A 13541-nucleotide genomic window follows, 5' to 3' on the forward strand; every position below is an offset into this window, starting at 1 on the left:
TTCTGTGGAGCTTGGAAAAGACTTTTACCTGCGGGCGGGGTCTGCCTGAGTCTCTCCCGGTAAATGCAGTGACCCAGGGCGCAGGACGGGGGTTGAGAGGAAAAGCTGAGTATAGCCTTGGTCCCTAAAACCCGTTTGCAGGGCGGGGAATTGGGTCTAACGGCGGGAGGGAGGATGTTGTGGGGGGAATTCGTGGGGGGCTTCCCAGCTGACTGTTGTGTGGTGACTGCACTCTCTGATGCATGCTTCTCTGGGCCAGGTTATCTCCCAAGGTCCAGGGGTGCAGCTAGGAGGTTCTCCAGGCGCTTCTGAATTGCTGCTCCTGCACCTCCCTCCTCACCCGGTGTCTTTTTCAGGCCTAACAGGTGTGGACGCCTGTGTATGTGTAGACAGTCTGGTTGTGCGCCATGCCTGGCCCTCATGCCACCAACGCTGGGTTTCAGGAGCCCCACCAGCCCGGAATCGAGGCTCCACAGGGTTGGAAGGATGCTTACCAGGGCCAAGAGACCTCGAGGTGGGGCTGCGGGGCAGATGGACCGGTGGGGTGAGGAAGTTTGGGCCACCCGAGTGGCCAAGAACACCTCCACTCCTTAATTCCGCTAATCATTTAGCTCAGCAGGGAGGATGAGGTTGGAGGCTGATGCACCCGGGTAGTGGGTTGGTTAAAGAAGAGGCTGTAATTCTAAAAGGGGGAGAGGGAGATGAGCTGGAGGTAAAGCTGCGTCTTCCTTTCCACATTTGGGGCTCTGGCTGCCTCAAATTGAGCCTGGAATGTTTATACGCCCCCAGAACTGCCTCGCAGTCCCTGGTCTCCATCAACCACCTGAGAAACTTCACTCTCAACAATAGATGATTATAATGTACTTGACTAATGCCTGTATTTTCCTGTTTAACATACATTAATCTGAGTAACAAAAAAAATCAATATTGCTAACAACATTGCAAACAAATCCTGGTCTCTCTCACACAAAAACCTCCTCCGATTTTCAGTCACTCCTACCTCCTTGAATTTTGTTATTCACCTTTAGTCTACTGGCAGTCCCTGGCTAGTCTAGAATCCAATCCTGGCTGGCTGTCAACAGCCCTTATCTAAAACTCCTGATTTTTTTTCTTTCTCTTTGTCTTTCTTTCTTTCTCTTTCTTTCTTCCTTTCTTTCCTTTTCTTTCTTTTCTTTTTTCTTTTTCCTTCCTTCCTTCCTTTCTCTCTCTCTCTCTTTCTTTCATTTTTTTTTCAGCCGTGAGTGGAATCTGGGACCCTTCAAATGCCATCCTCCTTTCAATTGGGCCATTTGAAGACCTCGAGTTTACCTCAAACTTCATCCCTTCCAGCACCAGCAAATGCCCAAAGTCACTGGCCAATGACTTATGCTTTTGTTGTTTCCCTTCCCTAACAATCTCCCTTGTGTGACAGCCACCAGCACCTCCCTAGGGCAAGAGACCCCACGCTCTGCTCTCACGTAGCTGCCACCTGCAGCTAATCTCAGCTGGCAGTTGTTGAGTTTATGATTCTTATTTTGATTATTTTTAAAAATTGGTGTTTTCCACCTGGAAGGAACAAACCGGAAGGACTGGCTAATGAAGGAAGTTAGGTTTGCAAAACACCGTGAATAATTTAGTATTGTATTTCAAGGAAAAAAATAGCTTTCTTAAATCATCCCCGCAATATAAATTGCAGACTTACGTATGGTCCTGGTAAGTCTAAATTTTTAAAGGAGCAATATTCAAAGAGACATAGATGTCTGTATTAATTATTTATTCGCTGGTGCCTTCCTTCGTTTCTAACTTATTATTAATTAGGCGCCTCTAGTCTTTCGCAGAGCGCTCCACTGAGCCGGTTGCAGCTTTAAATATGAATTAAAAGCAAATCCAAGCTACTGTAATGCGAAAATTATTCCGTGTCTTGCATGGCAGAGATGAATAGCTGCGTGGATCAATACCGTGAAACTCGGCTCCCAACGACAGGGTTATTGATAGCTTATATTAATGATGTTAATGATGGAAAAAGGAAAACAACGGCCCACCCGACTTAGAAACTTCTTAGCCGCTGAAACCCCGCAATAAAAACGGGAAGGGGGCAGGAATCGGGCTTAAGTGTAATAAGAAAATTATTTATGAAACCGGATAAATGACTTCAGAGCCTTGATGCATTTGAACCTAACGCTCTCGGCTCCTGGCAGCCCCGGCTCCAGCTGGGGAGACCGCGAAAACCCCAAGCCACGGAGAGCTGGGGGGCGGGGGGCGCCCGGCTTGCCGCCCCTCTTCCTCCGTCCCCGCCGGAAGAGCTCTCTAGGGCGCTGCTCGCAGAAGCTTTGGGAAGTTGGTGGAATGGGGCAGGGACAGAGTTGGTCCCTGCTGTCCAGGCGGGGACAGAAAGCCGGGTTAGTGGTGCCCAGCGGTCTGGGATTTGGGTTCAATTTCTTCACTGGTTCTCTTGGCACCCGCTCAAATTCTGCGGTCTTGTCGGGGGCCCAGGTCGGGCTCTGCACTGTGGCCTCCTGCCCATCTGGCCAAGGCTTTCGGGATCCCCAAAATGCAAACGGGTGGCTGGTGCCTGAGCAGGAGAGGGAAGGCTTTATATGAAGAGAAACCGTTCTAAACACGGTAGGAAAACTGGAAAAGGCGCTCACCCTCCTCCCCCGTCCCCCGTGCCTCCGTGGGTTCTTTACCAGGCCCGGGGTTTAATTGGGCCCTGGCATAAGGCTCCCAGCAAGCGCGGGACATTCTAGGCTAGCTGTTCCCGGGCTAGAGGAGAGTGAGCGCTCAGGTCTGGGCCCAATTCTCCTGTAATTCGGCACAGGCGCCGCCCCCACTTACCCACCGGCTCCAAATATCGACCCACTCTCGGTTTTCCCCTAGTCAAGGGCCACTGAGAGGGAGGAGGAGAAACAGAGGGGGTGGGGGAGCGAAAGGTTAAATCCTGACCCTGGAGGACCGCGGGAAAGTTCAGAGCCCGAGGGTCAATCTCAGGCCCGAGTTCCCATCCCCCACTGCTGGGGGTAGAGCCGCCATGTCCCCTCCCCCTAGCTAGGGTCCTGGGCCCTTGGCGAAGCTGAGTGAGGGAGAGGGGCGACCCCTGGCCGCAGTGGGATGGGGCGATGCAGCAATGCTAGGGTAGCCGGTGGTGTCCCGGCCTGGCGGTGTGGTCGGGGTTGCCCTGAGTCCAGTCTTTCTGATTGGTGCGGAAAGTTGAGGGGCTTTTAATTTACACCGGGGCTGTCATTTGCTCAGTGCCTCAGAAGGGAGGAGAGGCCGTCTGGTACTGCAGGCAAAGGCCCAGGTGGTCCACCAGGGCAATTACAATTTCCTAGAAAAGACCGGGTAATTTTGTGTTTTTTATTAGGTCTTTTAAGATCTGTTTTTCTTCCTTCTCTCCCTCCCGTCTTCCTTTCTCTCTCTCCCTTTTACTCCCTCCCTTCCTTTCTCTCTCATTGGTTCCCTCCCTCCATTCTTTTCTTCCTTCTCTATCACTCCTTTCTTATTTTCTTCTCCCTTCCCCCTCCCTCCTTTTTTCTTTCTTTTTCTCCACCCCTGTCTTATTCTTTCCTTCTCCCTAGCTTTCTTCTCTCATCCCCCCTCCCTCCTTTTTTCTTTCTTTTTCTCCACTCCTGTCTTATTCTTTCCTTCTCCCTAGCTTGCTTCTCTCATCCCCTCCCTCCTTCTCTACAGGGGAGCCTGGTGCAGGTCTCTGCACCTCCAGACTTTTATATGAAGGGTGCCAGTCCATTTGGCATGACAAACTAATCCTGTTTCTGAAAAAAAGGAGAAAGAAAGGAGAGTGCCAGGTGAGCCTCAGGATGCAGAGGCGGTACCTAAGCTTCTGGGGCCCTTTCGCTGTAACTGGCCTTTCCTGATGTTTCTCAGTTAGGCTTCAGTCCATACCCTGTGCAGGGTCGTGCCCCTTTCCTGAGCGTGGTACATTTCTGACATCCGTGGAGGTTGCATTCCTCTTGCTAAGTAATATTCCCACGGTGCCATCTGGGCCCCTGACATCAGCAAGATTTGGGGGTTGTTTTTATTTTTATTTATTTGATTTGGAGAAAAACTTGAACCTGTCAATCTCAAATGCTGTAACCCCTAAAAGCACCGTCAGAGCCTTAAATCTAGTCTAGGGCACCGGGGCGGCCCATTCGAATCACTGTCTCAGACAAAACCCAAACTTCCTGCCACCCAGGAAAAATCCCTTGTCAGCTATCTGGCTTCAAAGTCCACAACGTGTTTCAGATAAGCACCAGCCTGCATAGACGCAGCCCCGTTGCCACACAGTCTAAAAGAAAACAGCCCTTCTTCAGAAAGGAAACACAACAGCCACTACAAAAAATCACTGGATTCTGGAAAAAAAAATCAATATCAAAATTAGATTTATTGTCTGCTTATGTGATTAAAAATGACAAAGTGTTGCCTCTTATTTTCATAAAAAGAGAGAAGGCTGAACAAAATAATTTACTATCGAGTTGTGCTCGTTTCATTTGCCTGGCAAAACCTGGAGGAGGCCTGTAGGGCGTTTGTGGAGTGCAGTGGCAGAGCCAGAAGCCCACTGCGCAGGAGTGAGCTCGCTGTCAGAGGATGTGTGTGCTACAGTGTCTGAGAACAATTTCCTAATCCCCAATATGTGGCCACGCTGGTTCAGCTGGGCAGGTCTCAGTTCTGCCTCGTTCCAGAGAAATACAGGGTGATCTGTCCCTTGCTCACAATTTTTTGATTCAAACCCAGACTCCAGGTCCTGTTCTTCCAAATAACTTTCAAGATGACACTGCTGTATTGGTTTCCGTCACAGTCTTCCTGGTTCGCTTAGCCACCACCTCCCAGATCCGCATCCAGCCTTCGATCCTGCGAAGAGCTACGCAGTCCGTGTGTGTGTGTGTGTGTGTGTGTGTGTGTGTGTGTGACCGACTGCTTGGCCCGGGCCGGGCTCTCTTTCCTGGGAGGCTCGCAGGGTTTCAGTCTAGGCTGGAATCACTCAAACTGGGTTTCCGAAACCTCTGTGGGCTGGATTCCTCAAGTGTGGCAGGCGGAGAGCGCATTCTAGAAAAACGACTTCATTGGGAACGGGCTGATTACACGGACGATGGGGGTTATTTATCTACGTTAAAAACAAAAAAGGAAAAACTAAAAAAATCCGGTGTGTATCTCATCTTACACTCCCCTTCCGTTCCCCAAGCCGAATCAGACTACCCGCGTCTTTCCGCTGCTGCTGCTGCTGCTGCTGCTGCTCTTGGGTTAGGGTCCATGTGCGCAGCCAGGGCTCCTATTCATCCGCTGCCTTCCTCCGGGACAAAGTGGCTCCCCATCGCGCCAGGGGTCTTGGAGCGAGGCCCGCGAGAGTGCAAATAGCTTCACTCACACTTAACAGCACCATTGGAAAAATAACTACCAAGCCGGGTCCCTGAGAGTCCCTAAACGTGCCTTCCGATTTGGAACTGGCGTTGTTTGGCGGGTTGCACACGCCAGGGACTAATTTGTACAGGCGTTAATTGGTCCTCCGTTTGTTCTGAAGCCAAACCCAGAGGGTTCATCTCCTGGTATTGATGCAAATGAAACCCAACCAAACAATCTCCTCCATAGAATCCCCAGGGGGCATGGCTCCTGCAAGGTCGTCCTGGCCTCCGCTTGGGGTCCAGGGCTTAAGGAGAAGCGGATATGGTCCCTTGTTACTTGTAAAGGTGACAGGCCCCGCTGGACGCCAACGCTGGACTAGCAGTGGCCCAAGACCCGCCAGCTCAGCAGCCGCCTGCTGTTAGGCTCGACTTTTGTCTCTCTTCGCCCCCCGTCGTGCGGGGCCAGAACACCCTTGAGTCAGGGCGTCTTTTCCCCAGATGCTGGAAGGGAGGTGGCAAGGGAGCGTGGATCCCGACAGACAGGCCTGACCTACCCGCCTCTGGGATGGTGAAGGCAGCCAGAGGGTCGGGCGTCGGGTGGCCCCTGCTGTGGGGCAGCTCCAGCTCCTTTCTGCGTCAAGGTAGATTCCTCCACTAGCTTCGTGGGGAACAAACCCAGCCTTTCCTATTGCCCTGCGGGCCCCTGTCTAGCCTCGTCTCCCAACCCGCCTCCCTCTGCAGACTCTAGCACCCCGGAGCTGCCGGGCCAAGGGTCAAAGGTCAGGCCTTCTCTAGGTCCAGACTTCCTTTCCGCTTGGGCTGGTGTGAGTGCACGAGTCGCCCAGGCCTATCATTCCCGCTGGACGCCCATTTCCAGAGAGAACAGGCGCATACCCCAGAGCTTAACCTTCGCTTCCCAACTTAGCCGCTCTTTGATTATGTGGGGTCTTGATGGGGGTGGAGCAGTTTAATTTAGGAAATTATATCCAGACCATAAAGTGACCTATCTGGACATTTTAGGAGGTTTTTTGTTTGTTTGTTTGTTTTTGTTTTTGAGATTTTAATGATTTCTCTAAGCTTAAGCAAGTCAAGGTGGCTTTGATCACAGGACTGAGGAGGAGTCTCCCATTGCATCATTTCATTGCCCCAACCTGGCCGCAGCTGGAAAGAAGTTGCCAGAAGGGATACAGGAAAAGCAAACGAATGCCCAGCCCTTCAAATAGACAGTTCTGTTCCAAAGGGGCCGACCTATTGCCTGAGTGGGGGCAAGGCTGGGAGAGTAAAAAGCAGATTTCTATGCATGCTCATGTGGCCCAATGTAATGAACACATCTCTATCAATTTCTGGAGGCAGAAGGCTCAATTTATTTTGGTTTTAGTGGTGGAAAGTCCTCAGCCTTAGCTCTGACTGATGACAGAGCAGCCGAGTAGTTAGAATTCTCTCTCCAACGAAAGCGATGGTCAATAGAATTCTCAGTATCAAATGAGCAATAATTTGCTGTGGCTACATGCTGGATAATGAAAGATGTTAGCAGGATCAATAAAAAATGAAAACACTTTTACTTACATCTTGAGTTACTGTTTTAAGAGAGCGAGAGATGTAACAAACCCAAAGCCAGGTTCAGAGCCACCCAACACACCCCTCAAAACCCCAAGGCACACAGTTTTGTCACCACCTGACTGGCCCTTCCAGAATGCCAGGCCTCCACCTTTTCCCTCAGGAGAGTAGATTATTTACATTAAATTAACCCTGTAGAGACCAGTAATAATTTAACTGCCAGGGTTTAAAATTTTTCTTTTGTTTCCTAAAGCCAGGAATACATTTTAAATTGTTTTCCACCAGGATTAAAGGTCACGTAATAGGTTGCAGTTTACCAAAAAAGTGTGCAAGTGTCCCAGAGCTGATCTGTCTGTTGAAATGCCTCAAAATGTGCATCTGACCCAGATGCCTAGGAGGGCAAAAGAATAGATTTAATTCCTTTGGATTTGTTCTGTGTTGCCATTGAATCTGTAAAGTTCAGACCCTAAACTCGATTTTTTCCAGACAAGTTAATTCCCCCATCTTCTTTCATAATCATTTCATCTGTTTAATTTGTTTTCCATTTGGATTGGGTTTATTTGTACTTTCCAGTCTGCTTTTCTCACCACTCAATCCCAAACGTTTTCTTACATATCTGGTTGTTAAGGAACATACTGTGAAACAATCAGAGACACATTCTACATTTTAAAAAGATACCAAGACGTAAAAGACGAGAAAAACATCCCGGGTGCTCTGCATAAACCACACGCAACGAAAAAGCTCACCGCCAGACAGCTTCCAGCACTCGAACCAATACAAGTAAAGCACATTTGAAAATGTGTTTGACTGTTTTTGTAGGTTTAAGAAGACTACGTTTTTCTGACCACTTCAAAAAAACAAACACGAATTCAGCCGCTGCTTTAATAATCTCTGACCAGAGGAGCTGATTTTGCCACCGAGTTATCGGTCAGTGCTGCAAGGTCAGTGGCCTGTGATCATGTTTATAGCAGGGTTGGCTTGGATTTGGTGACACAGCCAGCAAACCTGGGAGATTATGAAACCGTGAACCAGCCCAGGGAAGTGTAGTCAAGTTTCAGTTTGGGCATTTCTCCGGGTGAGGGAATCCGGTGGGCTCCATTTCTACAAGGCTCACAAACGCAGGTGCAGTTCGGCCGCCGCACGCTGCCTGGCGGGAGAAACGCGCACAAACCGCAGACGCGTGCTCGCGTAGTTGCCACTAGCTCGGGGCACGCCCGTGTTATTTACACCCTGCTCGGGGGCCCCCCTCTCATTTGTTACTTTAAACTCACGGGGAGGAACTGTTAGCTGCCGTGGCGGGACTGGCAGGCTGGGAGGGGGGCGCCCCCGCTCGGCTCCCGGGCCGTGACGCGGCCGCTGCCCTCCGCCCCTGGCTTCCACCCTGTTTGCATGGCCACAAGCTCAGCGGTGGGCCAGCGTGACCAGGCCCCCGGAGCCCTTGCCCTGACCTACCGCCCCCTACTTCTTCCCCCTCACCACCCCCGCCCAAACGCTTGTGAGACTGGCTTACCCTGGTGGGCGAGTCGCAGCGCATTAGCGGATTTCATGGCAAGTTGCTTCTGTGACATGAGATCAGGTTCGCGTTCGAGGATTTGCCCCCTAGGAGGGAAGGAAAGGAGAGTCAATCTGCATAATTTCAAATGAGAAATAAATAGGGAAATAGGGAACTGAATTTCAAGCCCCCTAATTCCTCCTTCCCCCCGAACCTGTGAGCCACCCCGCACCCCCACAACACGCCCCGTGCACAGGTAAAAAAAAAAAAAAGTAATCAGCACACGTCGCAGGTGATACCTTTTATTGTGCTCATTTTAAAGACAGGAACAGGCTGGCCTCCTGCTCGAAGACTTTCTCTGCAGCCGGGCCCGGGGCAGGAGGGTCAGCTGGGCAGCATCCGGGCCCGCGGATTCCTGCAAGGTCGCGAGGTGAGAGGTGCGGGGAGGATAGACCTCGGGCTCGGCGCACAGGGTCTGGGCCAGACGCACAAGCCCAAATTCCCTCCAGCTTCTTCGGCTCCATCTTTAAGTCCAGGCAAAGATCAATTCCCTCTCTCTCTTGAACACACACATTTGCAGCCATAAATAAACAGCTCCCAGCTAAATCAGGAACCGGAGAGGAAAAAGGGAAAAAGAAAGGAGAAAAGAGAAGGATTGAGAACCCGAGCGCGAGTCTCGCCTCTTCCGGGCGCCGAGTGGCTCTTTTTGGTCAGGCCAGCCTCGCATTTGGGGATGCAACTTGCATTTGAATAGCTGCCTGGGCTTGTTATGGACCCGGGAAAGCTCTGAAAGGGAATCACTATGCAAATTGTCCCAGTTACAATCGAAAGGTTCGATCTCCAGGAGCTGCCTGACGGAAGTTGATGTCAGCTATCTATGCATTAGGGTTGCATTACCGCCTTCGTCGGCCTCCTCGCCACCCCCGCTCGCGCCTGCAGGGGAGGCTTTTTTTTTTTTTGCTTATGTTTATATTTTCCCTCAGTAATTAAAAAAAATAAAAAAAGAAAATAAAAGGCTGAAGGTGGTGGCATAGCTGGCTAGGGCCTGGGAGGCCCACGGGCTGAGAGGGGAGGAGGTGCGGAAGGGCGGGGTTGGGGGTGGGGGGGGGGTCGTTCTTTTGCAGCAGGTGTTGATGGTGCGTTTGAAATCAAACATTTAGATTTTTTTCTCGCTTTGCCGGACGAGGCGGCGGCGGCGGCGGGGGGTTGGGGCGGCGATGTCTGCCTCCGCCCGCCCGCTTGATCCTACAATGCCGGCTGCGGATCAATACCCGCTCACTGTAATCCCAGTAATTGTAGGGCTCGCAGCTTTTATTTTAAAGAAATAGGACACTAGGGCGCCGGCAGGCGGCTGAGGCAGAACGGTTGGGCTGCGGTGCCTCCGGGGGCCTTTTGGGGCGCCTATCTTTTACCCCAGAGCTCAGAAAGCTCCGGGCAGCGGGGTGGTGGCGGGATGGCCAGTAGCCAGGGCCCACCTGGCGGCCCGCCGGGATGTGGAGGCCCACGTGGGTTCCGGCCCGGCATGGCGCTGGCGAGAAGGCGCCGCTGGGCGCGTAGGGTAGGCAGCACGCGGGATTTAGCCTTTTCCCGACCTGCGCGCGGGCCCTGGCGGGAAGGCCAGGTCCGGGATGGGCGTCTTGGGCTTGGGCGCCGACTGTGGGCGGTCTTGGCCCCAGACCCCGACGCGTGGGGACCCAGGATGCTGGAACTCAGGCCTTCGGCCTAGAAAGACAGAGGTTTTGTCTCCTTTCTGCCGCCTTCCAGGGCCGGAGGCCGGGCCAGGCTCCCGGGTGGCCTAGCTCGGGCCTAGTCTGCGTCTGGCCCTCGGTCTGGGAATTGGCAGGGACGCTAGGACCTGGTGATCTAACGCCCGCGCGGCCTCTTACGCCGGGGTTTCCTCCAGGTGCTCGTTGCCATGCGTTCGCCCGACGCCCGCAGACCCCGTCGCGCTCGCAGGCTGGGCCAGCTCCGCAAGCCGCCTGCTACCTCTGCCGCCCGCCCCTTGCTGGCAGAGTCCGGGCAGGACTGCCGGGGCCTGGGGCCGCAGCCCCCGCGCCGCTGGCCGCCCGCAGCTTCTGGCGCCCCCGAAAATGACCATCTGTCATTCAATTAAGGTTTCAGGGCAGCTGATGGGGGAGCCAGGGTCAGCGACCCCAGGACAAAACGGCCTGCTGCCTCGGATAGGAGAAGTTCAAATGTTAAATGCAGAACATTGTACCCTCTCCCAGTCCGGGGCCCCACCCGGCCGCAGGTCCGGCCAGTGGACAGCAGCAGGGTGAAGGGCAACGGTCATTAGCACTTAGATTTCAGCTCTGGGCCTAGCTCCTTCTGTTGGGCTATTTTGACCAGAGAACCTTTAACCCTTTCACGCCAGCCCTCCCTCTAGAGAAGGCCAGATTGTCCAAAGGGGGAAAGTAAGAGAGGGAACTTAGATGCACCCATATGAAGAAGGTTCAAAATGTTTTTTGTGCTCACTTCTTCATAGGAATAGCAGACAAAATACCCGCAAATTAGAAAAATGTTAATTACAGCCAAAACAAACGAAAAGTCCTCAGAAAGTTTTATTTTAATATTTTTAGTTTTGGGGAAAGGAGTGCATTTATTAAATATGACTGTGAAACTGCTGGGCCAGTGTGGAGAGAGTCTGTAAAATATTCCAGACTTTTCTCCCATATCTGTGTTTACCCAAATGTATGTGAGTGGTGATTAGACTCTGCTAGCTATAGACAACTCCATTTATGTGCTGGTGATGAAGTCTCCATTGCAGCCAGTCTCATTTACAGTTGAAAATAAGTTAGACAGTTGGCTTTTCCCTTTTGAGACGTTCCTATAATAAAATGAGGTAAAAGTAATTGTAACTAATGGAATTCATAAAGTACATTCATTAAGCATGTACATAATGCCCACAGGCTGTGGGTATTTAGGTATTAATATGCTTGGCTTTTCCACGCCAATCTGAGGAGAAGCAGCCGCACACTTAGCAGTTTTCAGTGGAAGATCCAACTAGTCCTCTTAATTATTAACCAGGAAGCCTAAAAACAGCTATATTAGCAAGATATCATTTTAAGGCTTGGAAATCTAAGCCCTTCAGCAGGCTAGTTAGCAATAGAGGAAGAACTCAGAGCTTCTAGCTTCCAGCGCCTGGTTCTAAACATTAAATCTAGTGCTTACTTTTTGGAAGTAACTATCAAGCAATCAATTAATCAATCAGGCATTCAGCATTGAAGCACCTTAGAAAATTTTTCATTGGATAACAATGAATAATGCATGGCCCTCCAGTATATTGACTGTGGTAAATGGTCTTTAAGGTAAGGTGCTGCAACAAGTACCTTTAAATAAAATCAAATAAAAAGTTTACCACAATCATAATAAATTGTTCAGTCATCTTCTTATTGACCCACATAGTGTCTTTCTTCAGGGGCATTTGGAGTTATTTTTTCCCCCTTACAAACAGACCAGAACAAATTGATGAATTGAGCTTTCGCTATGCTAATTTAGACATTATAAATATTTAATTAACATCCCTAATAGCCAGTCATAGAGCCCCCCCCTCCACACTGCTTTACACTCTTCTTAATCTAAAGTAAATGCTTTTCCCATTAATAGCCTGATGCCATATTAGCGCTTCCTCGGTAAAAGGGTCCCATTTAGTCCAAAAGGAGGGAGCATTGAGTAGTCTGCATTAGGTAGGGGTTTATGCCTGTTTGTAAAGGATCCTGGGAACCGTTACACATCTCTACAAATTCTACCTTTCTTGGTTCTTGCTTAAGTGAAACCATTCTAAGAAGTGGGGGAGCCTCTCAATTTCATTTTTTGAGATACTTTTGAGGTTGTAGTAGAATAAAACTATTTATTTTAGTAAGCCCTAGAAGTGGATCATAGATAATGGATAACAAATTTCTAACCAGGGACTGTGCTAGTCTTTTCAGCAAAAGTTATGCAGTGAAAAGAATTTTGAACCAGGAGTCAAAGGACCTAAGTTCAAATCCTATGGCACCCACTAGCAGTGGGACTCTTGGGCAAGGGATTTAACCCCTCAGAACTTCAGTTTTCTCTTTTAAAATGGAGATAATGTCTATGCCACAGAGTTAAAGATTGAATGGGAGAATGTATGTGAAATTGCTTGGCATATAGTAGAAATAAATATTAGGTTAATTCCTAAATGACTGCCCCAAATTCATGAATCCTTCTCTCCCCTTATATTTATTCTTGTCATCCTTAAAATATCCTGTTATCATAATCTAACATTGCAATAGCACTTTATATTTGCAAGCATTGTTTGTCTTATTAATCCTTTGATTTAGTTTCTATAATGTAAAATAGGGAGAAACTAGAAGACCTAAACTCTGATCAAGAGACAGTTTAAAAACAGATACTGGAACTTAGATGCTCAAAAGCTCTGAGTCATAAACTCTGATGACTGAAATGTCCTTCCGCAACAGTCCTTGTGTGGTTTAGAAAGATTCCAGAAGCTGCATTATATTTCCCTGGGGGTAGGAATCAGGTCAGAACGGAGAGTTCAAGAAATTAGAAGCTCTCCAGGCTGATCTAACTCTGGAACTAGAATCTGCAGATGCTGAACATTAAATAGCTGAAAAAAGGAAAAGAAGCTTCAGACAATTTAAATGTAAAACATTGGAATGATAAGCCAGTTTATTCTGAGAATATTTCTCTATCTGAGAAAAATGGACTTAACTTGTGGGATGTTGCTGGTTATAGAGAGAGTAGAAACTCTGAGTTATTCTTTTTGTTTGCCAGTACAAAATAAATACCACTTAATGTAATATACACATTAATACTGACAAGAGAGATATTTATCTAGATAAATAATCCTAGTAAAATCACATATTTTGATTTTTGGTGGAAATCAAATTTTTCTTTTCCTTTTTGGTTAGCGGTGGAAAGGCCCAGATAGAAAAAATAATGGGAAAAGGGCAAGAAATTGGCTGGAACTATTTCCTAAGTAGCAGGGAGTGGCAGGAGGTGTGAGCTGACAGACAGCAGAGACTGTCCTTGGATAGCCACCCTCTCTTTCATGCTCTGCTCTTCTACTCTCCCTCTGTCATTTTCTCTAAGATGTGCTGATCTGTTGAATAGGAAGGGAAACATTTTTGCACCCTCCCCCAACATTTTGCTTGACATACCTATGGGGAAAGTTTTCGACAAGTGCTTCCCAG

At 49.4% G+C, this 13541-nt stretch overlaps 1 protein-coding gene across 2 annotated transcripts; it reads right to left on the reverse strand.

The window, feature by feature from the left end:
- Window positions 1-4328: 4328 nt before the first annotated feature.
- Window positions 4329-10674, reverse strand: LOC104002306 (uncharacterized). Of its 2 annotated transcripts, none has more exons than XR_010151390.1 (4): window positions 10251-10668; window positions 8664-8965; window positions 8383-8471; window positions 4329-8019 (listed from the first exon to the last, which is right to left on the reverse strand). XR_010151390.1 is itself a non-coding variant. In XM_063794160.1 (4 exons), the coding sequence occupies exons 1-2, from the start codon at window positions 9886-9888 to the stop codon at window positions 8676-8678; spliced, it is 339 nt and encodes a 112-aa protein (XP_063650230.1). In that variant the 5' UTR covers window positions 9889-10674; the 3' UTR covers window positions 4329-8019; window positions 8383-8471; window positions 8664-8675. The 2 variants fall into 2 exon arrangements, 1 of the variants encoding a protein (XP_063650230.1); XM_063794160.1 differs by having other exon boundaries at window positions 9840-10674.
- Between the last annotated feature and the right edge of the window lie 2867 nt (window positions 10675-13541).

Source organism: Pan troglodytes, chromosome 16 (genome assembly GCF_028858775.2).
Source record: "Pan troglodytes isolate AG18354 chromosome 16, NHGRI_mPanTro3-v2.0_pri, whole genome shotgun sequence".
Taxonomy (NCBI): domain Eukaryota; kingdom Metazoa; phylum Chordata; class Mammalia; order Primates; family Hominidae; genus Pan; species Pan troglodytes.